Here is a 25,234-nt window from a genome sequence, read left to right as displayed (position 1 = left end):
TCCAGCACCACTATGACTGGTATAATTGGGACCACCAAGACACCAGTCCCCAAGCCCCCACTGTGGCAAAGTGGCCCTTTTTGTACGGTACAACCGAGGACAGGTGGATGGCCTCCGCCGGGTCCACCAAGCTAGGTGAGAGCTTTGGATTTTTCTGCAAGCCATGCGACCACATCCTGCAGAAGCCAAGAGACGGTGACAATGACGCACAACGCCTGGAACTCCTCAGATTCCAAGTCATGGTTGAACACTGCTACACTTACTATGATGATGTCCAGCTGGTCCCAGTGCTGGTAGTAGACAGCCAATACATATACAAGATCATAATGGGTGTCGCCGACCCCACAGAAAACACTGACGTGTGGGAAATTTTCTTTTCTTAATTAGCGGAGTTCAGCCACCTCCCACTGATAAAGCACACCAAATCGCACCAGCCCGATACCGATCCCGTCCACGCTTGTATTGATGAATACCTGCAAAGCCCTCGCTGTATGATAATCACTGCCCCGACGATGCCCAACAGCGATCATCTAATCCAATGGCTTCACGAGTTCTGGAGCCACCCAGGAAAGTGCAAGGTGCATGCTTGCTGGAAACAAGCAGGGGGACAGACCGGAGACGTCCGACCCGATGCCTGGGATGAAGCAACCCGTCGCTGTCTCGCTTGTAGCCGCGATAAGCCCCAGCACAGTGTCAAATATGAGAAGCATGCTTACGATCTGTCGCACTTCACTCCCGGTCAAGTGTGGCAAATAGACCTCCTCGGCCCACTCCCAGAAGCTCACCGAAAACCCAAGGGTCTCCTTGTAGTCGACTTAGGGACATGCCAACTAGCCGTAATACCACTCTTGAAGTCCCACGCCCAAGACGTTGTCCACACACTCCATCAAGTAGGACAATGGTGGAAGTACCTGCAACAGATACAGTCCGACAGCAGACCTCCGTTTAATAGTTGCCAACTCACCAAATTCACAGCGGAAAACAACATTAGCTGGTATCTTCATTTGCCATACCACCTGCAAAGCAATGGCCTTGTGGAATGCTCCATTGGACTGTTAAAAGAAAAGCTACGCCTTTTGTGGAAATGGAAGCTATAAAAGCTGGGACGCGCACCTTCCACAAGTGTTAAGCTCTCTAAACTTTGACAAGGGGTTATGGAAATCCCATGATCCGGTCGGACCGCCACCCTGGAAACCTGTCTATGACAATACCCACCCACAATGACCTCCGTCCAATCCCCCTGCCGGGATGTGTCACCGAAGCTGGCACTTACCCCAACACTTATATCTGTGAACTGCAGGGACAATCTAGGCCCCGTCTGGTGCACCATAATTGGCTTTTGAGGTGTTCTAAGCAGTTAGAAGTTACCAGTTAAAAGAGTCCAGTTACTTGTTGTCTTTGTCGTTACAGGGGCAGGTGGACGGACAGACTGACAAACGGCCGGCTGTTAGGTCGACATGGCGACGGCCACAATCCTGTTGCTGCTGTCCTCCTGCGGAACCCTACTCCATTCGCTCCACAATAACTCCAACGCCTTCTTGAGCACACTCAGAATCTTAGCAGTGGAGTGCCTGGAAGCAGATGGTGCAGATGACACCCTCACCAATGCGACAGACTATAAGCTGTGCTTTCCCCAATTGACGGGTGCTGCCAACTTAAAACTGTTGTTAACTGTCAGTCATCCCCGTTGTGAGGATAGTCCCCTCCTTTGTGTTAATTTTTTTAATCAAACTAGCTGTCCAGTTTCTCACCCCTCAAACTTAGAGAGTGTGTTAGCCAAGACTGCTCACTCTGACAAATGCCACACCTAACTGGCCATATGTATGCATTGGGCCTAAGTGTCCAGACGGTGCACTAAACTGCACCTCCCCCATAAGCCAGCTGTTAAAAACCGTGCAGTTAAACACTTCCACCCTCAATGACAGCTTGGCGCTTGGCGCCCTGGCTCAAGCTGTGTATACTTTACCCGATCTGGATTCTCATAGTCTACTTATGAATAAGACGCCTCCATGCCAGTTTTCCCATGGTGTTCACACTGTCTTAGCTATATTAACCACCCTCAGACCATGGTGCGTGAATCAAACCACAACCGGTAACACACCTTCCAGGTCCCAAGTGTGTCTGAATAGCTCAAACATTAACGAGGGGAAGGGGTGCTTGCCACTGCAAACCCCATTATGTAATATGACCTGAGGGGGTAAAGGTGGAAACTTTACTAAATGTAGCCGAAGACTTCCTCCCCTGTGTTTGGGAATATTATCTACCATGAGCCTACCCCCCCGGGATGGTTGTGGCTTAACCTGAACACTTCTCGCATCACGCGGTCCCTTGTTCTTGAGCCGAATGTAACATTTACATTGGTGGCCTCTCTGTTGAACAGCCTGGGTGTGATTTTCTTTAACAAAACCCGTAGTAACCCCCATGCCTCCTGCCAAAAATGGTTGTCCCTGTTGGCAGATCCCGACCTCGACCGCACGTGGAAACTAATGACCATCTGGGACAAATGGGCCATGTACTTTCCGTACTTCGGGTCAAATCACGTCATGAGCCGTATAGTATTGTTAACTGAAGCTGTACAAGCTCTTGTCAATGCAACCCAATTAGCCTTTGAGTGAGTTGAGACCGCCATCAAAAATACCCAATCGCCTCGGCCTAGATTACCTCTTGGCAACAGAAGGTAGGTTTTGTTTGGTCTTTGCAAACATGAGCCACTGTTGCCTCAAGTTCAACTTGACTTCATTCGATTTGACTGATGTAATCAACAGCATAAAAGACGCCAGAAGCCTCATCGACCGTTCCAAGTTAGCACACGATGGCTGGTTTGATTAGGGCTTCGAGTGGCTAGACTGGCTAGGGTTGGGCTGGTTAAAGAAAATGTTTGTTGTTGCAATTTTAGTATTTTGTATAATATGCTTCGTATTATGCTTAGGCTGTTGTTTATTTCAATGGCTAAAACGCAAACTAATGTATTTATCTGCTTTTGCATACACCCGCTTATCGCTTAATCCACTTGATGACAAGTTAAATGACAAAGACACCCAAATTTAAGTGCGCATGCGGCAAGGGGGGCATGTAAAGATCAGATTAGTGTGCCGCACATGCCCTCTTGTGGCCAATCAGACCTAGAACCACACAAATTAAAAGAAACCTCCCCTCCCCGCCCCATCCTGACTGCTGGGCTGACAGGAGGGGAAAGCCTGTGTTGAAACCTGAGCACACAAAGGAGAATCCATTTGCAGGCATGATTGGCTAACACGAAGTAAAACAAGATAAGAAGTTATAAAAGCTCTCCCCATCCTTTGTTTGGAGAGACCGCCATTCGACTGTAACTCGAGCCAGACTCGTAGTTACCCCAGGCTGATCACCCAACGTTCTCCCACTGCTGCTCCCCCAGGCATATACCCAATTTAATCCAGACCATCTTGTCTTAACTCGTATCTCATAATGCAACTGAAGCATGGCGTATCGGCCTCCGCCACCAACTGTAATCCCAGGGGTGTGAGTAAATAAACTTTTCCTGTTTGAAACTACCTACGCCTCCGAGCCTTCCTCATCTCGTAAACTCAAGATCCTCCCAGAACCAGAGGGCACTGCCAAGCCCCTCTCCCAGTGTGGGACAGACGGGACCTCAAAGATCATCAAGTCCAGCCCCCTATCCCAGGAGCAGGAAGTCAGCTAGGGTCAAAAGACCCCAAAGTTGCCAAAGAGCATTACAGATGGACAGACACACAGACAGATTAGGCCCTTTATATATTCTAATATTATAAAAGCCTTTGTCTGTCTGTGTGTCTGTCCATAACACTTTATTCACACTGTGATTGGTTGTCTGAAACAACCAATCAAAGTGCTCCAAGAGTGTTCGGGACAGGAGGTGGCAGCGCGGCGGACTGCCGCCATGATGGTGGGGATGGAGCAGCTGGAGCAGAGGGGGAGGCCAGCAGTGCTGCCCTCACCCTCCCTCGCCCCCCCCCCCCGGACCTCTTCCCTGCAGTCAGCGGCAGCAGGGGGTGCTGGCAGAGGGGATGGCGGGGCAACTTCCCCCCCAGCCCCGGGCTCCTGGGAGATGGCAGTGGCACGGGGTGGTGAGTGGCACTGCCCAGGGACCCCGGCATTCCTGATGGGCAGTTGGCTAGTATAGACTATATATTAGTGCTGTTTCATTTTAAACATGGAAAAATTTGGATTTTGGGTTACTTTTTTAAATCTGAAAATTGGGGCTTTTTTATCCTTCTTCTATTTTTTTCACATATTGGCTAAAAATAGTTTTTCCACCAATCTTTAAAGCTACTTCCCCAATTTTTCATGTTAGTCTTTTGATACACAAAATCTCAATTACTTTCACACCATGTATTTGAATACACACTGTCAGGTTTTGCGTGTACAAAAAACTGTAGATAATTATAGAGGTTGTTTCTTAACATTTGTCCTATAATTTAAATCAGCTTCCAACCAGACCATTTCTCACCACTTAACAAGATAAATGCCACTAAGTGCATTTTGTTTTCTTACAGACTGGCTTGAAGATTTTTTTTAATTGAGTAGGTTAGCTTACTATGAAGCTACAACTTTCGCTTTAATTTTCATTTCTACCTAGGAGAACTTTTATAATCTTTGCTTTTTCCTATGCCTGAAGAAGGATGCCTGTGCCTGAAAGCTTGCAAATAAAGGGGGTTTTTTTTGAAAATATCTAGTTGGTCTAATAAAAGATATCAAGCTCTGCCAGGAGTTCTGATTCCTTTTGCCTCAATGTGTCTACAACCTGGATACCTGACACCATCATACAACAAAGCATTGGGTCTGAGAAACTGCATACCCCAGATGTTGCAGAGATTTCTGGAGAAAGTTCCCCACAGTTCATTTCAGAGGTGTGTTCTAGCAACATGTCAGAAGGATGACCAGTGGGAGCCACAGACAACATGGAACTATAAAGCCCTTTGGGAATGCTAGAGACAACAAAAGGCCATGTTTATCATTCTTCCTGATACCCAGCAATAATGGGACATGGCCAGACTAAAGAATGTCCCTACTTCTGGAGGGAGATGAAGCTTATATCCTACCACGTGATACATTGCAGTTGCCAATATAAACTTGCTTTGATTCATGCATTGCTTGTTTGTGCAGAAAATCATTTTAGAGATACTGACTATGGATTGTATCAGATATCCACATTTAAAAGTTCAGTTATAATTTTATTTGTCACTCATCTAGGTACCCATTCTCCTGCAGGCAGAAAACTATATATGATAAAAATATATGCACTGTCAGTTTCTTCTCAGATATTTCTTAGTTATAGATATGGATTTTAAATTATAGTATTGTTTTCCTTGTACAGTATAACTTCATAAATCTGGCATGCTCAGGACTGAGCACCTGCTGGAAATGTTAACATTCTGGATTTTTTAAACCGGAATGGTGGCCGGTCCTGGAGCAGTGGCTGCATGCAGAGCGGCACCACGGGGTGGTAGATGGGAGTGGCAGCTGCTAGGTGCAAGCTTCCTGCTCCGCTGCTCTGGGACCAGCCGCCGCTACTCCCCAGTGGAGTGTAGTTTTAAAAAGTGCTGTATCTTTTATAATTCCAGATTTTTGATATGCAGATTTATGAGGTTATACTGTACTATGCATATGTTAGAAAGTATATATTAAATTGTTGCTATAATTTCAGAACATTTTGGGGTGTGAGTTTTTAGTACACCAATTTAATCTTTACTGGCCAATAAAACATGGAAACTTCCATTTTAAACCAAAGCATTTTTTCACGTTTCAGCTTTAGGGCCCTTTCAGAATAATTCTTTATGTTATGTGGTACAGCAGATAACCCAAACTGACAGATGTGAGGCCACTGCTAGATTTAACTTGCCTTTACTTGAGAACTAAATAGTTCTACACTTATGTAACACTGCAGTATGCTGCCAGTCCCTCATATCCTCAGCATCTGGCGCAAGCATCCCTGCTGACCCTTCCCTGGTACAAATAGAACAGTAAGACATAAGAACATAAAACATGAAATATATAAGTTATGCAATTATTTCTCATGACACCAAAGCAAAATGTTTCCTACAGACTGCTCCAGTAACAAGCTTTTATATTTAGCTTGCTTCTGAAATGAAGATGGAAGAATACTTTTAGCGGGAGAAGATGGAGGTTATTAGTAGGAACCTACTGAATTCATGATTGTGCGATTTTCACAGAAACTGCAAATTCAGATGGGCTCCACAGAAAATGGTGGGCTCTGAAAAACAGCAGGCTCGCTGCAAAAAAACCCAGCAGGTTACCTGCAAGCAGAGGAGAATTAAAAGCCCTTCAGTCTTGGAGCAGGAAAGGAAGGTCGGGGGACATGGTGGTGGGGGAGTAGGGCGTGGCAGAAAGAGGCGGACAGTGGAGGGCAGGGGGCAGGTTAGAGGTCAGGCAAATAGGGGGCATGGGTGGAGGATGGGGAGGCGAGGCTGCACAAGCATCTGGCCCAACGTTGTGAGCCAGCTGTGGTAGGCATCTGGAAGGTTGTAAGTGACTGCAGCAGGGTCCACAGAGCCTTGGTATATGTGTGTGTGCACCTGCTGGTGGCAACAAACCATGCCGAGGCTCTGCAGACCCTGGTGCAGCCACTTGCAGCTTTCCATCTACCAACCAGAGCTAGACCAGGACCATAGTCCAGCTTGGTGATGGCCAGAAACCTTCATTACCCTGATTAAACCTGGGAAACCATTAATCTATGCTTAATAATGTGTGGATTAATGACTTCCCTGGACTTAATCAGGGTAATTACATCAGGTTTCAAGCCATCTGGCAATCTGTGGGGAGGGAAGGGGTGGGGCAGGACTGCCCAGGCCCCTTGGCCAATCAAAGATGTGGGCAGGTGGGGGACAGGGACAGGGGGGCTGCTGTGCTCAGCCCATGAAAATGGCAGCTGGAGCCAGGATCTGCCCATGGATTTGGTCAGTTGCCTCCTCGAGTTTGGCAGAACCCCTAGTCAAACATGAATACACCAGAATTTGGCAAAGGAGTTTGTAACGTTTTTTTAAGTATATGGCATAATTTACCTGGCCACCAATTCTACCAAACTATCTTGATATTAATTGTCAAAAATGTACTGAATCCCACATTTAATAATGTGTTTTACCAGCAGTGCCCAAAAGGGGAACAAAATACAATATCCTGTGAAATAGTATCTGATTATCTCCAGTCACGCAACAGACTTTTATATGTTCAACTTGTCTTAAATACAGCATTTGAGAACATAATTATCAGTTGCTTGGAGACGCTCCAGACAGATATTCGGACCTAGCTTGGAACACAAAAAATCCAACTGAACATTTGAATGCAGAAGGAAGACAGAAGGTTGTAACTGTTCAGAAAAATCCAGAACAGATTTAACATTCTATGTTAAATTCTGACATCTTTCAGCAATATCTAACTTTCCTTACAACAACCTGGAAAGTTGCACCTTGTCTTATACATGTGGACTCTAGACTTAATTGGAGCCCCCAAGAAGTCAGCAGGAATTTTGTGTCATTCACTTAAACAGACACAACATTTCACATGATTTCTATAGCCTTATATTGCATTTTCTGCTGTAAACCAGCACTTGGATATATCACCATAGAACTATTGTGCTTCCTTTTTTACGTTAATACAATTAATATTTTATTCTGAACCTTTCCATATGTTTTTACTTTTTGGCTTGCACTAGAACAGATGCAGCAACTGAGTGAGAAACCCACAAGACAATGGGGAGCCTCATTCCTGAGTTAGACAAATTGTTATAGAAGGGAGAGAGACCCAAGACATATTTCACAGAGATCCAAAATGTAACTTGATGCTATTCTTCAGTGCTTTGATCTATATTTTTTGAGCTACTGGGCACCTCTTGAGATATTTTATGCACCCTCAGTTCCCATCTCGCATCTCAAAGGAGTGGCTCTCTTTAAAGAAACCATGATTAAATCTAGTTCCTCTTGCAATAAAATACTATGATTGCATTTATTACTTGAAAAGGTGTGTGTGTGCATGCACACAAACATGCATACGTACATAAATATATACTCATGTGTATGCACAAACCCCCTGTAAATAAGGGTACAGACTCCCCCTCCATGCTTCTGTGGGGGAAAAATCATTAAGGCATGGGTCAGGTAAAGGCAGTATTGGCAGTTTGCCCAGAGCCTCAAGGCAGGAATCAGTTTGCACTAACTGGAGTATGTTGTAACTCCCTTATCTTTAATTCAGAGGTGTGGTCCTAACTGGCTCCTGGCTTTTGCTGATTTGGTTCAAGATTGCTTGCAAACCTGGGTTTGCTGGCTTTCTTAATTTTTTTAAAGCCATTTTGGCGTCTTTATGTAGAAAAAGAGACAGTATTGTAAATGTAGTAGAGCAGAAACACGTAGAATTCCTTTGAGCGAGTACCTCAACCTTTCTGTGCTATAGCTTCCCTATGAGCAAAATGGAGGTACTATTATTTACTCATCTCATAAAGGAACCTATGAGGCATCATTAATATTTCTGAAGTACCTGGTGCTACAGAGGAAAAATAATGCATTCCTATGTCCTGCAAACTTAGCTCCCAGGACATCAATGCCTTATTAAATTCCCTTTGGGAGTGAGGGAGCACAGCTAGGCTACAGTATAGCATTATGTATTTTTCATGATTGTCCTGCAACAACTTGTAAGTGTAAATGTACCCAGCAGCTCTAGTGCATTGCTCTATTAAACAGGAAGGTTGCCTAGCAAAGGGGCCTACACTTGGGGTCCAAACAAGCCGACATGGGGTAATTTCAGAGGCTTATCTGAACTTCCTATGATAATGTTCTCAGTCCACATGATCTGAACTGAGGTGTTGGGAGAAGTGGGCATTGGGAGACCTTGCTGTTGGAGATAGGATATTTTGAGAAGGATTTGGTGTTTGAGGTAGCACTGAGGTTTAAAGGGGCACTGGGTTTTAAGAAAGGCCTATGGGAAGATGGTAAAGGGTTTGAATGGGAAGGTGTTTGGATGTCTTGTGGAAAGTGCAGAGTGGGAAGTGGGGCCTCAAAATAAGTTAACTGTCCATTTGATGTAAAGAATCCTCGCTTGTCCCCACTGTGTCCCGTTGCCTCACTATCATTTTGCTGGTTCCTGCATGGAGCTGGGAGGGAATTTTGCCCACCCCCCTATGTCAGGGTTTTTTTAAGGCTTCTTCAGGGGTACTGAGTGTTGGCTGCAGTCAAGGCTGGGGATTTTGACTGCCATGTGCCAGTGCTCCTGGTGGGACTTAAACCTGGAGGATCCTGGCTGGAGAGTTTTGCACCATTGCTCAGGATCAGAACGATCACTATATTTGGGATCAGGAAGGAATTTTAAACCAGGGTCAGTTTGGTATGTACTGGGGGGAGCGGTGTTGGTTTTCTCTGTAGCGGGGGGCACGGCCCTCTTCCTGGGATCTCTTGAGCATATCTTAACAACCTTTACAGAAGCAGGATCTTGGCTGCCTCGGCCCTCCTGCTTTACCTGTGGCAGGTTAGGATGTTATGTTTCATGTTGTGTCAGGGTTGACGGTGCAGTTTTGCACAGGCTGTCCAATGGATTTACATCAGATGGTTTGGATAGGAATGGTCCTGCCCCCGGCAGAGGTTAGTCGTGTGGACCGCTGGAGGTCTCCTCCAGCTCTGCTTCTCTGTTTCATGGACCTTAGCTTCAGAATCCCACTTCTGTGAAATACAGAGGTGACAAGCCCTATCCACATAGCAGAGGGGAGGCTGGGAGACGAGGATTCAGTAACTTGCCTAGGAATAAATGGAAACCTGAGAACTGAACTGAGGTGTTCAGGGTCCCAATCTACTAGACTTTCCCCCTGGAAAGTGGTGCTGCAGGCTTCGGGGCTGGGGAGGACAGGCCGCAGTTCAGAGATGGCAAGAAGAAAGCAGCGAGGCCTTTTTTGAGAAAATAAATCAGATGGGGCCTTAGTTGGGAGAGGTGACTGGTGCACCCACAGAAACTGGTGTCAGTGTTGGGGAACCAGTGTTGGTGGCAGGGATGGGGCTGGCGAGCACCCCGCAGCAGCCAGTGCTGGCTTTGGCGGTGCGGAACAGCCCTGTCAGGGGGAGGGGAGGCACGTGCCGCCCTAGCAGCCGCCCATGGGGCTAATGAAGGCTTTGGGGCGCGGGTGCAGGGCGGGTGAGGAAGGAAGCAGCGCTAGTGGAGAGAGCCGCCGTGTTTCGGGCAGATCTTGGCCAAGGTGGCATCAGTCAAGGACGGTAATGTTCAGGGCTTGGGAAAGCCTCGGGGCTGGAGGTGGCAGGTGTTTGGAGGAGGTAAGGAGCGAGCGGGGACGCTGTGAGGGGGCAGCGGCGGTGCCTGTGCCCGGGCTCGGGCCCGGGCCCGTGTGGAGCAGGTGCCGGGCAACGCGGGGGCGGGGCGGGGCGGGGCTGGAGGCGGCCTGTGTCCGCGCTCCGCCCCGTCCCCGCGGCGCCCCCACACGCAGCCCTGCGCCGCCGCCGCCGCCGCTGGGCCCGCTCCGCTGCCGCCATCGCCATGAGCTTCTTGTTGTGAGTAGCGCCTACCCCGGAGGGGGCAGCCTCCGCCTGTCCCTCCCCTCTCCTCCCCTCCCGCCGGCGGGAAATGGTTGCGGTTGGCCCCGGGCCGCCGTGCGGTCCTGCCGCAGCCTCTGTCCTCCGCTCGCCACCTGAGGCGTGGGCCTCGGACAGCCGTAGTGCGGGGCAGCAGCCCCGCCAGCCCGCGGCGCTGGGTCCGCCTGCGGGGGGCCCGACTCGGACAATGCGGCCGCGGCCCCGCTTTGTGTCCGGGCGCCGAGCCGGCCCCGGTCGCGGGCAGAGCGGGCCGCCGCCGCCTCCTCCTCCTCCCCTTGCAGCTTCGCCGCGGCCCGTCCTCACCTCCCCATGGCCGGGCTTCCCCCCAAGCCCAGCACGGGAAAGCTGGGTCTCTGTAAGGGGAAGTTTGTGATTTCTCGGGGCCCTCAACCCCAGCCATCTGCATGCGCCTCGGGGCATGGGGAGGGCACCGTCCTCTGTGTCTTGGGGAAGTGCACTGCCACATTTTGCTCCTTGAGCTTGTAAATGCACTGTTAAAAAAAATCAATACAAAATCCCCCGAATGGGCCTTCGAGGTGACAGAGAACAAACCCCTGCTCCCTGTTAAGGGAGAGGAGGAGATCTTCTCAAATGGTGTTTCTGCCAAGCCTGTTTCGAATTGGAGGGATGGATACCTGCTTTGTGAGGAAATGCGGCGTAGTGGGGGGGCTGTACGGATGATGCATTTATGAGCCAGTTTGTGGAATGGCAGTGTGTAGGTACCAGACAATGAGACCCTTTTCTCCTCTCCTCAACTGGAACCAACTCTGTGTTTTCTTTGCTCTATGGGTTTTTAATATGAAGCATAGAGTCTGATGAGTGTGAACATAGCTTATTTTGGTGTAGTAAACATTAGGAATTAAAACTGAAGTCCGGGCTTGGATACTCCGTATGCAGGAGATGTATATACTACAATAAAGCCAACGGGGTAAGAGGATTCAGGCTGGATGGATGTTGCTAATAAGAAGGCGGTTGTTTACTGGAAATATATACAAAGTTCCATAGGAAATAATGACAGATCACAAGACTTATGGTTTTGCTGTTTAGCTTAGTGGACTGGATTGGAACTAAATGAACTTTGTTCCCTCCCTTTGGGAGTGGAGACAAAGTACTTAAGACAATTAATGTAAACTGGTTCAGTGACCTAGTGACTAATCAGAGGGTACCCTCCAGGGAAAAACGGGGAAAAAGCCACCCCTATATAGTTAAACTCCACATAAGTCTTGTTGGAGAGTCTTGTTGGATCAAGCCCCATTTGTGCTTAAACTTAAGCATGTTTAAGCCTCCAGTGATAGCAGTGTGTATAACAGCATTTCTCAACCTGCAGGTCATGACCCCAAAATGGGCCACAACAATACATGAAAGGGTTGTGAGCTTACTCAAAAAATGGATCAACAAACTTTAAAAATGGATTCTCCTTTAAAGGAGCAAAATGTGGGGAACCTCAGCCTTTCCCTTGCAGGCTGGCAGAGTTCCAGCATTCAAGGGGCTGCTTGGGGCTCTACCATGCCCCACATACTAGAAGTCTAGGGGCAGTGTGGGTTGGTAGTGAGGGTCACTGGGGTAGAACTGGCCATCGATGTTTACAAATGGATCCTGGTACAAAAAAGGTTGAGAACCACTGATCCAAGCAATGCCTAGCTACACTATACTTCTTGTTTGCTGGTAGATGTGAGGGTGACAAGATTTTTATCAGGATGTTGTTCTTGGATTCTGGTTTGAGTGTTAGCATTTGGTCAATTGCTTTCTGAAAAACATGATGCTTCACCCTTTTCTAGTAGCTGCAAGGGAAAAATGAGTTTATGGTTTCATTTCTTTTTCCAGAGCCTGCTGGCTTTTGGGATCAGCTAAAGCGTGTCTCTGCTATTCTGCTGCTTTTCCCCTAGCTTCCAGTGTTTTGTCTTGTCCTGCTGCATCCGTGATCTTGATACCCATTCATATGGGCTTGGCTAAGCTGTTGGAGTTGTGCTACCTACTGAGTCTGCAGACCTAACTTATTAACATTTTGGGGGTTATGTTTCAGATTGTAAGATCTAGAAACAATTATTTGGCAAATATTTTTTCCTTTTTCTCCCCTTAAACATTACCTTAAAAGGTTAGTGTTTGTTTTAATAAAAATTTACATTTTTGTTTGCTGGCTTGTTTGCTTGTTAACTATTTATTATCTTGGTTATCTGTAAAGATATGGAAACTATTATATAACATGAAAATTTTTATGTATTCAGTAGCCCAGTGTTGCATTTTATGCCACAAAGCAAATGCACTTTTGTACAGATATAACTGTATAAGGAAAATTGATCACTGTTCAGGAGCAAAGGTGCAGTTTTTGCGGTGTTTTTCCCCCCACTCTGCACTCCAGTTGTACCTGTTTTGTTTCTCCAACTTGTGTGTTTTGGTGTTTTTTTCCTGTATCCGTCTGATGTGGTTTTGTTATGAATGCTTTTAGTAACTGTACCATATGGTGTTGCACCAACCCTACGTATGAGTACAGGTTGTATCTTCAGAAACTTTTCTGTAATTCTCAAGTTTGCCACTGAAGCACAGTATCAGAAGCCACTTTTTCCCCCTTGCTGACTGTTTTTTCCAGTAATCCAACACTGATATTCATACAGGACTTAATTATGCAGGAAGCCAAAGATCCCTGAGAAATTCAGAGTATCTTTAGTTTTTATTGATCAGGGATAGGATTTTTCCATTTTATTGTTAAGGGATAGTTAGCTGTCAGGAGAAAATGTATTGGGTTGATTCTTATCAACATACAAAGAAAGAAATTGAGTTTAAAATCACATTTATTTTGGGAAAATTCTGTCTGTTGCTGTTTATATATAATGTCTAAAATTACTGTCTTGAGAGAAGCTACTGAATTAAGAAGAAAAGAAAACTTGGTCCATTGCTTTGTTTTATAGTGAGTTTGTATATATTTAGGTTCACTGTTTTCTTTGTATAAGCATTTTTTACCCTGCCAAAGAGACTTTCAAAACGCCAACAGGGTAGCAAAACACTTGATTTTTATTTTATGTGAGTTGCTTTATCTTAAAAGAGAGATTCAAGATATTTTAAGAAGTAATTTTCTCAAACATTGGATTAAAAACCAAATTTCTGTTCTAGAAACTTAGTTTGACAGTGTTCCTTTAAAGGGAAATTACAGCAGTTACAGAAAACATAGCCTTCATCTCTAAGGAAGAAATTTAAAGATAGCTCTGGTAGGCGTACCATATGGCAACATGCTTGTGTTGTCCTGAACTACTAAAACTTTTCTAGTAAAGAGGCTGTATCAAAAAAGTTAACTTTTAAAATAATCTCTAAATTTTATTCAGGGCTCTGCTTTTTCCCTGCTAGTTAGCAGATGTTTCATTAACACCATGTGAGCCCATTACATTACTGGTCCACTGGCTTTATTTCCAGTTCCAGTATTTTTTTACAGTAAAAAATATTGGACACAGTGAAAGTGAACAACAGTGAATTTCTGAAGACAAAGAGCTGTAGGGATTGGTAATTGGGTGTGAAAATGAATGAGCTGTATACATTTTACCAGTGCAAAATGCTCCTATAAATGTTACTAGTCTGCTAGTAAATAATGGTATAAAAATAGCTGAAAACCAAGGAGAAAACTAAGAGAAGAGGATTTTATAATCTTCCTTTGTTTCCTTCTGATATATAATGATTTTTCTTTAAAACTTTACATTTGGTATTGCCTTATAACAAAGCAAGTTCACAAAGGTGGTAATGTGCTTCTCTCTTTTCTTCTTCCCATCAGGAGCTTTTGCCATTTAAAAAGATAATTATAAAAATCATAAACACAGTTTATGGTGGGTAAACCACAGAATGGGTATACTTGAGATCAGTGTCTAGTCTGACAGTCACCATGACCCTTGTGACTCCCCAGGCTGCTCAATCTCTTGATTTCATTTTTTCAAGGTTGCCAGAAGTCAAGTCAGTCTATTGTTAATCAACTCCTTGCAATATTTATTTCTTAAAAACGGTTTCTAAATTGGACCATATTTTTCGGCCTGAAAGAAATATTGTAAGACAGCATTTGTTGCAGGGTGTCCGAGTGTTGTGGAAGTACTCCTTGTCTTGTCTACTTATAGTTGGAAATGCATACCATTTGTCTCTTCTTTATCAAGGACTCCCACAGGAGACTGTCAGGCATTTCTAAACTGAGCTTTGGATTTTCAGTCTTTGAAAATGTAAGTGTAGGCATTCACAAACTGTTAGAATAAAAGTAAAAGATGTATACTTACAGAACATTTGTATATTTTGACTCACAGCATTATAAAATGCTTAATTTTATCTTTATTAACAGATATTTTATATTAGCTTATAATGCATTTCTGGATTTTAGCCTGGCCATATAGCAATATTATTTAATAAATTATCCCTCCTAACAGGTCAGGGAGACTGTTGCTTTTTCCACAAACATTTCTGTTTGACCAGCTCCAGGGGATGCTGCATCTAGTTCTTTCTGCAATTAAAAGGTCCTTGAGTTGGGGGAGAGCGGGAGGAGAGGGGAAGAGACCACTGGAAATTCAGAGGATCATTCCTTTTTTCCACGCTTCCCTGCTTTCCTGCAGCTTACCTTGGTAAGGTAGGAGCATACCAGAGCTTGAAAAACGTAACTTGCTCATTTTACCCAAAGTCCTCATCCTGCAAGCTAGAATTTGTATAGGTCTTGTTATCCAGGAACAAAGCCAAGCCTTTCTCAAGCTGATAGCAAAGAAGTTGGGTGCTTGGCTTTCTTCCTAGGATGTTTTATATCTTTTAAAAGATTATTCTTTATACAATTATAATTTCCTGTTGGGCATCTGGTTAAATTTGAAGCCCCTCTCCCCAATACCCAAGACTGCTAGAGAACAGAAGGGAAGGAAATGGGGGGAGGGCAGGAGCCTTTGAGATGCATAAAATTCAACTTAAATTTTTGAGGACAGGTATCTGTTCCACTGATGCATCTTATAGGTTTTCTACCTTGTAGCTAAATGAAATTGATCCAGTGCTGATCAGTTTCATGGCTGTTCATGGAGTGCCAAATAACAGTTGTGAAAACTGACCATCTGTTCAGCCTGTGCAGAATCCAAAGGACAAAACTGTATTGATTACACTTATTCATGTTTCAGAGGGTTTCTTTGCACCCAGAAAGGCTAGAAACTTCCTTTTTCAAGAAAAGTGAAACTGATGAAAGCATAGATCCTGAAGAAGCAGAGAACGCTTAGCTGGAAAAGTTGCTTATTCCCTATGTACAAGTGGATTTTTAAAATACCTGTGCAGCAAAGCTGGGTCCTAAGTAAAGGAAAGGAATTGTGTGGACTCTTTGGACAAGACTGTACCCTATGGAACCAACAGTGACTCCTGATTTCACAGAAAGTCACTTTTTTCCTGTTACGGAGGTCATTGGATATGGGTTCTTGAAATATACCCTCTTACCTGAAGTCTATGTTTAACACTGTTTAAGCTACGTAACTTCAGGTATGTCACTAAATCACTTAATGCTTCTGTGTTTAGCTCCTGATCTCAAGTATATTCAGTCAAAGGATTTGCCTCAAGGCTGGCAGCTACTTTTTTTTTTTCCATTTTCTATCCCTTGATAGTCCACTTCTCAAAAGCTGTTGGAAACCACAGAGATGAACATGGCATTAAAATCTGAATAAAGCCTCCATGCTCCTACTTGTCCCATTTTTTAATATCGTTTATTTTGCAAATCTCGGACTCGCTTTATGATGCCTTTTTAAGATGCTTTAGATACCCTTACTCTTCCTTTACTCCCCTCCTTCCCCCACCGCCCCTTTAATCCCTTGGGATATCAAAATAGTTTTTTAGGAAACTTTTTCCAGTTTTACACTTGTGCTGATGCTGTGAACTTTCATTCTTCTCAGTGTCTATATCTTCCCCCTTTCACAAAACAGAAATAAGAATTGAAATGCCTCTGTATTGAGGGAGCTGTGGTCTTGTAAACAACTATATGGTCTTTCCTGCAAATTAATTTAGGCCTACCATAGCTGGGCTCCTTCTCCTTCAAGTTAATGTTGGTGGGATGTGGAAGCCAGGGTGGGCAGAATAATGACTTCAGAGATCAGGTGCAAGGTGAAGTATTTGCACTTTGGGAATAGCAGGATTATGGGGCTGACCTTAAAGCTGGCCTGCTACTTGTCATCTTGCAGTAAATTTTAAGTTTCAAACTGTTTGAAATAATTTTGCACCTAAAATTCCATTTTCTGAGGCACAAATGAAGGACTGAATAAAGCAGCTTGGAGTGTTCATGCTTACTTCCACCTTGTGGGTAAAGAAGTACTAATTTAAAAAAAATACATTTCTTCATTAAGATTTGATTTGTTCAGTGTAGAATTTTTTTACAAACTTTCTACCATTATAGATCCTCTATCTTGATTACTTTCTGAAAGTGTGCTTTTATGCTTCAGTTGTTTTTTACTTCATTTCTAATTCCATCTTTGTTGTCTTGAGTGAGCCTACATACTATTTTCTGAAATATTTTTGTGTTAAATGAGAACAGAAAAGCTGTGACTGGTTTCAAAAAGGAAGATTTATATGTGCAGTATTGTCTGTATTTGATCCTGCTTATAATAAACTTTATTTTGAAATTATTATGCAATAGGGGTCAGGGCAGCATGCAGCAAAGACAGATAACCCAGAGAGCAAGAAGCAACAACAGACACCCGAGAACTTTAAAACTCCATTGCTCCCGCTCTTACTTCTCTGCCCAGGAGAGTAAACTGTCTGGCCTATTCCAACTGCACTTCCCAACCCCTATTCACACCAAGATATAAAGACCTCTTTCCACTCTCTCATGTAGGTGGTACTTGTCCTGGGAGGCCTACTGGGTCCTTATTCCAAAGTTCAGGTGGCTAAGATGGTGCCTGGTCTGGGCCTTGGCCCTTGCCCAGAGTAGGTGGGAGGAGGAAGAGATGGTAGCAGTTTTTCAGCTTAGGGATGCCTACCAGCGGTCCTTCATATCTTTCATGGTTTTAGTAATTCTGAGTACTTAGAATAGTACCATCTAATATGGGATTGTAGCAGCAAGACACCACTGCAGCTTATAATTTAAACCTTTTTGAAAGAGGTACACTGTTTTGTTCTTTTCAATAGGAATGAGGTATTGGGGATGGGTACAAATTAAATGGTGGTTTTAAGCTTCATGAGCACGTTGATGGTACAGTGTCATAGATTCATAGATGTTAGGGGCTGGAAGGGACCTCACAAGATCATTTGGTCCAGCCCCCCTGCACTTGAGCAGTAAAGACTGTTGGGGTCAGATGACCTCAGAAAGGTGGGCATCAAGATGTTGTTTAAAGATTTCTAGGGTAGGTAACTGTACCACCTCTGGGGGGAGCCTGTTCCAGACCCTCAGCACTCGAGTCATAAAGAAGTTTTTTCTTATGTCCAATCTGAAGCGATCATCAATCAGTGTCCCCATTGTTTCTTGTTTTCCTCTGGGGTGCCTTGGTGAACAGATGCTCTCCCAGGCCCTGGTGTATGCCCCTGATATACTTATAGGCTGTCACCAAGTCCCCTCTAAGTTGTCTTTTCTCCAGGCTGAACAGTCCCATGTCTTTCAGCCTCTCTTTGTATGACCTGTGCTCCAGACTTCTAATCATATGCATGGCCTCCTTTAGACTCTCTCAAGCGCTTCTCCAACATCCTTCCTGAAGTGTGGCACCCAGAATTGGACACAGTATTCCAGCTACAGTCTCATCAAGGCCAAGCAGAGTGGGAGGATGACATCCTTAGTCTTGCTTGAGATGTATCGGTAGAGGTATGCCAGTGTTTGATTCGCTTTGCCAGCTGCGGCATTGGATTGGTGGCTTATGTTCATTCTGTGGTCTATCACGATCCCCAGGTCTCTTTCAGTTGTGGTGCTGGCAAGTGTAGCACTGCCAAGCTTGTAAGTGTGTTGCAGATTATTCCTTCTTAGAGCACTTTACATTTCTCTGTGTTAAACATCATGAGGTCATGATCTGCCCACCTCTCAAGCCTGTCCAGGTCAGCCCCACTTTCCCAATTTTACCACGAGGACATCATTGGAGATGAAGTCAGAGGCCTTTTTGAAGTCCAAGTATATGACATCAATCTCTTTTCCCTTGTCCAGGTGGTGAGTTATGTGATCATAGAAAGAAATTAGGTTGGTCAGGCATGACCTGCCCATAATAAAGCCATGTTGGCTGTCCTTTAGAATACTGCCTTCTGCTAGCCTATCAGTAATGGATTCTTTGATACGTTTTTCCCCCCAGGATTTTACCAGGGATTAAGGTCAGACTGATTGGCCTGTAATTCCTTAAGTCCTCCTTTTTGTTTTTCTTGAAGATGGATACCACGCTGGCCCTCTCCCAGTCTTCTGGGACCTTTCCCAAGTGCCAGGAGTCCTTAAATAGCTGTGCCATAAGTTGCACGATGATGTTGGCCAATTCTTTTAGAGCTTTTGGGTGTAGTTCATTCAGTCCTGCTGACTTGTAGATATCCAGTCTCTCTAGGTGTCCCCCCACAAGATCTTTGCCAACTATGGGAGAGTGATCCCCCACCTTGATCATCCTGCATCCCGTCAAGCAGGCTAACACCCTTGGACGGGTAGAATACAGACACAGGATTCATTCAGGAGTTCAGTTTTCTCCTGGGTGTTGGTTATCATCTGTCCCACTTCGTTCATCAGGGGCCCTATGCTTCCCTTATTTTTTCTTCAACTTCTTACATATCTAAGGAAGGGCTTCTTATTGTCCTTGATTCTGGTTGCCAATCTGAATTTGGTTTCTGCCTGTTATAAGTGGATATGTTGTACTGTGTTATATGTTGTCATATGTATGACATACATGTTGTGTGTCAAAAGTGGATATGTTATTTTGCTTTACCTATGTTCTCAAATCTGTGATCCTTTCACTTATACTTTTAAAACTTTTTGTGGTTCCTGGCCAGTGGACTATCATGGTTTCCATTAATATTTCACATGTGAGCACAGTGCCCAGTATGACTCTTCAGTAAATAAAAAAAGAAAATGAGAATATAGCCACTTTATTTTAATTTAAAAAAACTAAGGAGCTAGAAACTAGTCTCATTACTGAGACTCTTTGCTGCAGTTCACAATGGAAGATGCTGTGATGCTAAATATATATTAATACATTGCTGATCTACAGAATAGCTGAAAGGTGGCATATGTCTTACCATGTCTATGTGTTAATTAAGCAATTTCCTAGTAAAGCTAGACTTCAGCGACCTTGTTCTATAAACCAAAAAAATATAAGTAACTAAATAAACTGCAACTTTACTATGGAGAGAGGGAAGTCATCAGTTGCATTGTCTCAGTTGCTGTAAAATCCCTTTCTGGCAATGGCTGAGTGGTACTTCATCTCTCCAACAAAACCTCTTTTATCTTCTTTCCATTAAGTTTAAATTTGGTGGGATTGAGAAGTTCAGTATTTTGCTTTGCATTTTAATAGCGGTCCTTTGTGGGGAGGGAAGGGGTTGTTTTTTGGGGTTTTTTCCAACATAGCTCTCTGGAGACATCCTGTGGAATGATTTTGTTTTGGCATGAGACTCTTCTATTTTCTGCTCCTTGTAGCAATTTTGTATAAATAACAAAACTGGCTAGCAGGGCTCTGAAGTAAGTTATTTCATGACCCCTTGAGAAGGGCTGTTTGTGCATATTTCCAGGCAGCCTGAATATGGTCCTCTCCTTCTCAGGAACATGGGGTGCATCCAGACAAGCATGTGCCTTTTGCAGCATCTCGAACCCCTTTGAGATGCCGCAAGAGGCATGGGCAGGAACGAGAAAATGTTCCCCACAGGGGCAAAAAACCCCACAAAGGAAAAAAAGCAGGGCAGGACATGGTCCCGGACTGTACCCTGAGGCAACCGGAGGCAGGGTCCTCTGGCAGCCAGAGTGTCTCTATGGTTAGCCCTCGTCCTGGTGCTGAAGCGTGCTGCCTGCCCATGCAGGGAACTGAGCCCAGGCTCCAGTGCAGTAAAGGGTCAGGGGGCTGGAGGAGGGTGGAAGGGACCATAAGAGGGGGGGAATCCTTGCCCCACCTAGCCCCATTCCCTGCCTACCTCCTGAGCGTCCTCCCCCCCACCCCCGAATCCCTTCCCTGCCCGGTTCCATCACCCCTCCTCAGCATCTGAGGGGTTGGGTTCCCCCCTGCCCACAGCACTTACCAGCAGTACAGCTGCCCTCAGGGTCACTTGGCGCCCCCCCGCCACGGCTTGGGGTGGGTGATAGCCCCAGGTGCCCCAGCCTGGGCCCTGCTGCCCTGTGCTGCCTGGGGGGTCTCTGCCAGGAGGTCCTGGAGCTCCCACAGCCCCTACTCCTTCAGTGAGTAGAGGCTTTTTTTTTTTTTTTTTTTTAAGTGCCCGGGGGGTGCAAGTGGGGCTGTTTGGGCAGCCATTGGGGAGTGGGGGGAATTGGGCTGATGGGGGGCAGTCATGGGGGGGGCTGCAGGAGCTGGTGGGGGAAGGGGCCCGGCGGGGCAGCAATCCAGGGGGCTCGGGGAGCAAGTGGGGGTGGGGTGTGTGGGCCCTGCAGGGGTGGGGGAGGCTGTAGTCCCTGTTGGTGGGGGGCTGTAGTCCCTGTGGGGGGCAGCAAAACATCTTCATGTATTCATAAATTCATGAAACGTATTTAGAATTCACTTTATGATGATTGAGACACTGGTAGTCTTCCAAATTGCTTTAACACTGTAGATATATCGGTAACACATTGCCTGACTGATCTCTCTGTCTCTCTTTTGCTTGGTATTTTGTTTTAATTGTGAAGGAACATGCATTTTGGGGTATTTTACAGAGTGACTTTGGGATTTTTTTATCAGGGATTTTTCAGTGTTCAAATAGGGAACACCAGAATTCCTCCTAGGGAGGCCAGTGACAGGACCCTTGAACTGGCATCTTGGACCCAGCTGGAGGTGGCTGACCTCCTGGCCAATTGGGGCCAGGAGGACATGCTTTGACAGTTCAAAGCAGGCCACCACACCCGCAACATTTTCTGAGCGATAACTGCCCAGATGGCCGGGCTGGGGGCATGTATGGCAGTAGTGCCACACAAAGGCCAACTCTGCAGCCACAGCCCACTGGCAGCTGGCCAAGAGGGACAGATGCCTCATCCACGTCTGGCAGGTGGCAGCAGGTCACAGCCAGGCAGCAGCCCCCACTGCCACAATGCTGCAGTGGGTAAAAGGTGCAGGGAACTCTCAGGGCTGCTTCAGCAGTCCACCTGGCACAAGGGTAGTGTCCCCAGGTACCAACTGGCTATGCCCCAGAAGCTTCTGAGAGCGAGTAGCCCTGAGCTACTTGACAAGGCAGCTTTTTGTATTGATTGGGCCAGGACAGGGCAGCTTTTTATACTGCTGGGGACAGCATGGGTGCTGGCCCCAGGCTCCAGTTCCCTCTGGCTGCAGATCTGGGAGGAGCTAGGCAGTGTTATGTTGCCCCAAATGGCACAATTTGCTCCTCAACAAAATGCATGTCCAAGCATGTGGGCTGAGGTAAAAAGCCCCAGCTCAAATTTGCACCACTTCTTTTTGAGCTGCTGCAAGCACACATACTTGCATGTGTGGACGTGCCCATAGGAGTCATCAGAAGCTGAGCTATCAAAAGGTACATGGGGGTTTTTAACTCTAGAAAAATAATAAAGGAATTCTTCTGTTGGAAAGAACTCGGAAACATCACAACAGATCTGAAATGCTTCTGACACTGGATTCCTATTTTAAATTTCTAGGTTTACCTTGTGAATCACGTGTAGCTGTTTGCATACCTAACTGCATTATCTACAGCACCCTGGTTGACAATCATTGCTCTAAGAGTAGGGTATCACAGATAAAGACAGTACTTACAGGATGAAGATCTAGAGAGGCACTTGAATGGATGCTTCAGTCACTATTTAGTGAAACTCTATTTTAATTCTGTACTTCCACTTCCCTAAAAAAAAAAAAAAAAGTCTACCTTAATATTCTTTCCTCAAATTTCTTGTGTTTGCAAACAAAATAGCACTCCAGTCTCTTCCCGGTGCTGCATTTCCATTATTAGTTCAGCCAATAGCTCATACTGCTACTGTGGAGGATGTTCAGAACACCTTCATAATAGTGGTGCTAGTAGCATTCTGCTCATCTGAATATAATTGCATATTTAGTAATACAGGGTCTTCTAAATTTTTTACAGTTTCACAATTCCACTTTCACATGCTCTGTCAGCACTGTGAGAAATTTTATTTTCAATAGCTGATAAAGCTATTGAAGCTCACAGAAGAGGGTTGAGAAATGCATTTTGAGCCATGTACTGTGGCATTTTTAGCTAAATGTTTGTTAAATTGGAGGTTGTCCTTTCTGTCTAAAATGTACAAATTGACTCAGCACTTTCTAATTTTTCATTCTATAAAGTCAAATGCATTGACACAACTCCGTGCTTTGATAACTAGGATATTTTAAAATGAATTTTTCTTTTTGGAACTATTCTGAAATGTTTAGTAATTAGTTCTTCATGGCTCAGAAGTCTGTTCTGTCCCTGATCTCTTAATCTCTCTCTCTTTTCCTAAACAAGAAAAAGGGCTACTAAGAACCTTTTGATCTAAAATATGTTCATCTACATTACCATCAATATAACTTCACAAATATTCCTTCCCCTCCCTTACCAAAATAATCTAGCTGTCTCTTAAACTGCATGTGGCTCCAAACTTCCATTAAATGTTTTGTATGAAGACATTTCTGTTTTACTTATTTACCTTCTAGTCTGTCTGTCCCCCTTTACTGCTGTCCACAGCTGCTCCTTGGCATTAATGCATTCCTTTCATTATTATTATATGCCTCCTATGATCCAAGCTATTTTAGTTGTGTTAACCACCTCCTCAGTTATTTTACTTGTCTTTTTATTGCATCTCTTTTTCCCTCCTGAGTTTTGCAGTATTCCTCCAGAGATCTTTATTTATATCCTGGGGATACAATCTTCTGCTGCCTAGGAATTTGCTACCTTCAGTAGCAAAGGTGAGTAAGTTGCAAATAAATGTTTATGACAGGCTTGTCCAACATGAGGCCCGCCAAGGTATTTTCTGTGACCTGCGGTGCTGCGACGGGAAACGAAAGTAAACATGGTTTACTTTCATTCCCGCCCCCTGTCCCTCCCCCAGCCCCTCAGCAGCTTCCTAATGGCTGCTGAAGGACTGGGGAAGGGGGTAAGGTTCCCACACGCACTGCGTCAGCTTGACATTGCTGACGTGGTGCGTGTGGGAAGAGGAATGTGGATGCGGCCCGCCTCCTCCTGTCCCCAGCATCACGTGGGTAAGCCACTGCTTCCCGGCCTGAGCGACTCGCCGCTCCCCGCTTGGAGGCGAGAGGCAGCCTGGCTTGGCTGCCTGACCCCGGGTTACTGGCGGAAGTGGAGCGGCATAGGCAGGTGCCTCCTTCCACCGGGCTGTCGGCATTGGCCGCGCTGTGCGGGGCAGCCCCGGCTCGAGCGGAGCCTGTGCTTGCTGTGCCCCGAGATGTCTCCCAGCTCTGGCTCTGGTTCCCTGGGCTGCTCCCAGCAGGGCTTGCAGATTCTCAGCTGCCCACTGGGAGCAGCCCGGGCTCTGTGGGTAGCAGCAGCTACCCAGAGCCAGGGCCGGCTGCATCCGGGAGGCTCCAAACAGCTGCGCTGGGCTCCAGAGCCCAGGCATCAGCTCTGTACTAGTGTGTGTAGGTGTGCCTCAGAGTGGGCAGTGGGGGAAGGGCCTGAGGCAGAGCAACCCCAGTCTCTCCCCTGCACTGCTTTGCTTCCACCAGCAACCTGGAGCTGGGCGGCCAAGCCGGACTGCCTCTCACCTGGGGGCGGGGAGTGGCGAGTTGCTTGGGCTGGGAAGCGGTGGCTTGCCCACATGGTGCTGGGGACGGGAGGAGGTGGGCCATGTCTGCACTCCTCTTCCCACACGCACCATGTTAGCAACGGCAAGCTGACGCGGTGTGTGTGGGAACCTTATCCCCTTCCCCAGCCCTTCAGCAGCCATTAGGAAGCTGCTGAGGGGTTGGGGGAGGGACAAGGGGCAGGAACGAAAGGTAGAGAAGATGAACTGCGTAGCTTGTCACAGAAATGGGCACTGGCCTTGTCATATCTAATTACTGGACATAATTAGATAAGTTTATGTGAATACGTGGGCCAGCTTCTAAGTTAGTCATCTAGGCCTTATTTAACTCGGTTATTTTGCAGAGCATAGACGAGCTAAGTTCTGATGCTGCAATTCAGTATGATCTGGATACAGCTGAAGGCGATTAGCAGTGTGAACCTGAGTGCATTTGGTTGGGCTGGGCTGATGGGAATGCTTGCATTTATTTGTAGCACGGAATTAATCTAGGACACACTTTGGTCAGGACTTTTTAACTTATCTGTTACATATGCAAATAAATAAAATGCCTTTGCCAGTTGTACAATAAAACCTTGGGTTACTTCTTAACAGCTAGTCAGTTTGGGAGACATTCTAGGGCAGGGGTTGGCATTTATTTTGGATTTTAAACTACATTTCCAGACCCATTTCAGTGTCGCTTCCTGCAACTTCATTGGTGTCAAAGGTCACATGACATCACTTCCTGATGTGATGCTGCTTCCTGTGAGGTCTTTGAATATGGCTCGCTGGCCCACTGGGTTTCATAGACATTAGGGCTGGAAGGGACCTCGGGAGATCAAGTCCAGCCCCCTGCCCAAAGGGCAGGAAGTCAGCTGGG

At 45.6% G+C, this 25,234-nt stretch overlaps 1 protein-coding gene across 1 annotated transcript in view; it reads left to right on the top strand.

Moving 5' to 3' along the window:
* Positions 1 to 10,432: 10,432 nt before the first annotated feature.
* The window catches only part of MOB1B (MOB kinase activator 1B), an 85,562-nt gene continuing 70,760 nt past the window's right edge, over positions 10,433 to 25,234 (top strand). The window contains exon 1 of the mRNA XM_090031972.1: positions 10,433 to 10,517. Coding sequence (XP_089888098.1) covers positions 10,504 to 10,517 — 14 coding nt within the window. The 5' untranslated portion in view covers positions 10,433 to 10,503. The remainder of the gene's footprint in view (positions 10,518 to 25,234) is intronic.

This window comes from Crocodylus siamensis, chromosome 2 (genome assembly GCF_052110815.1).
Source record: "Crocodylus siamensis isolate JL-2025a chromosome 2, ASM5211081v1, whole genome shotgun sequence".
In the NCBI taxonomy this organism is placed as follows: Eukaryota; Metazoa; Chordata; order Crocodylia; family Crocodylidae; genus Crocodylus; species Crocodylus siamensis.
The sequence above is the reverse complement of the archived record's forward strand: the minus strand, read 5'-3'. Positions and strand labels throughout refer to the sequence as shown.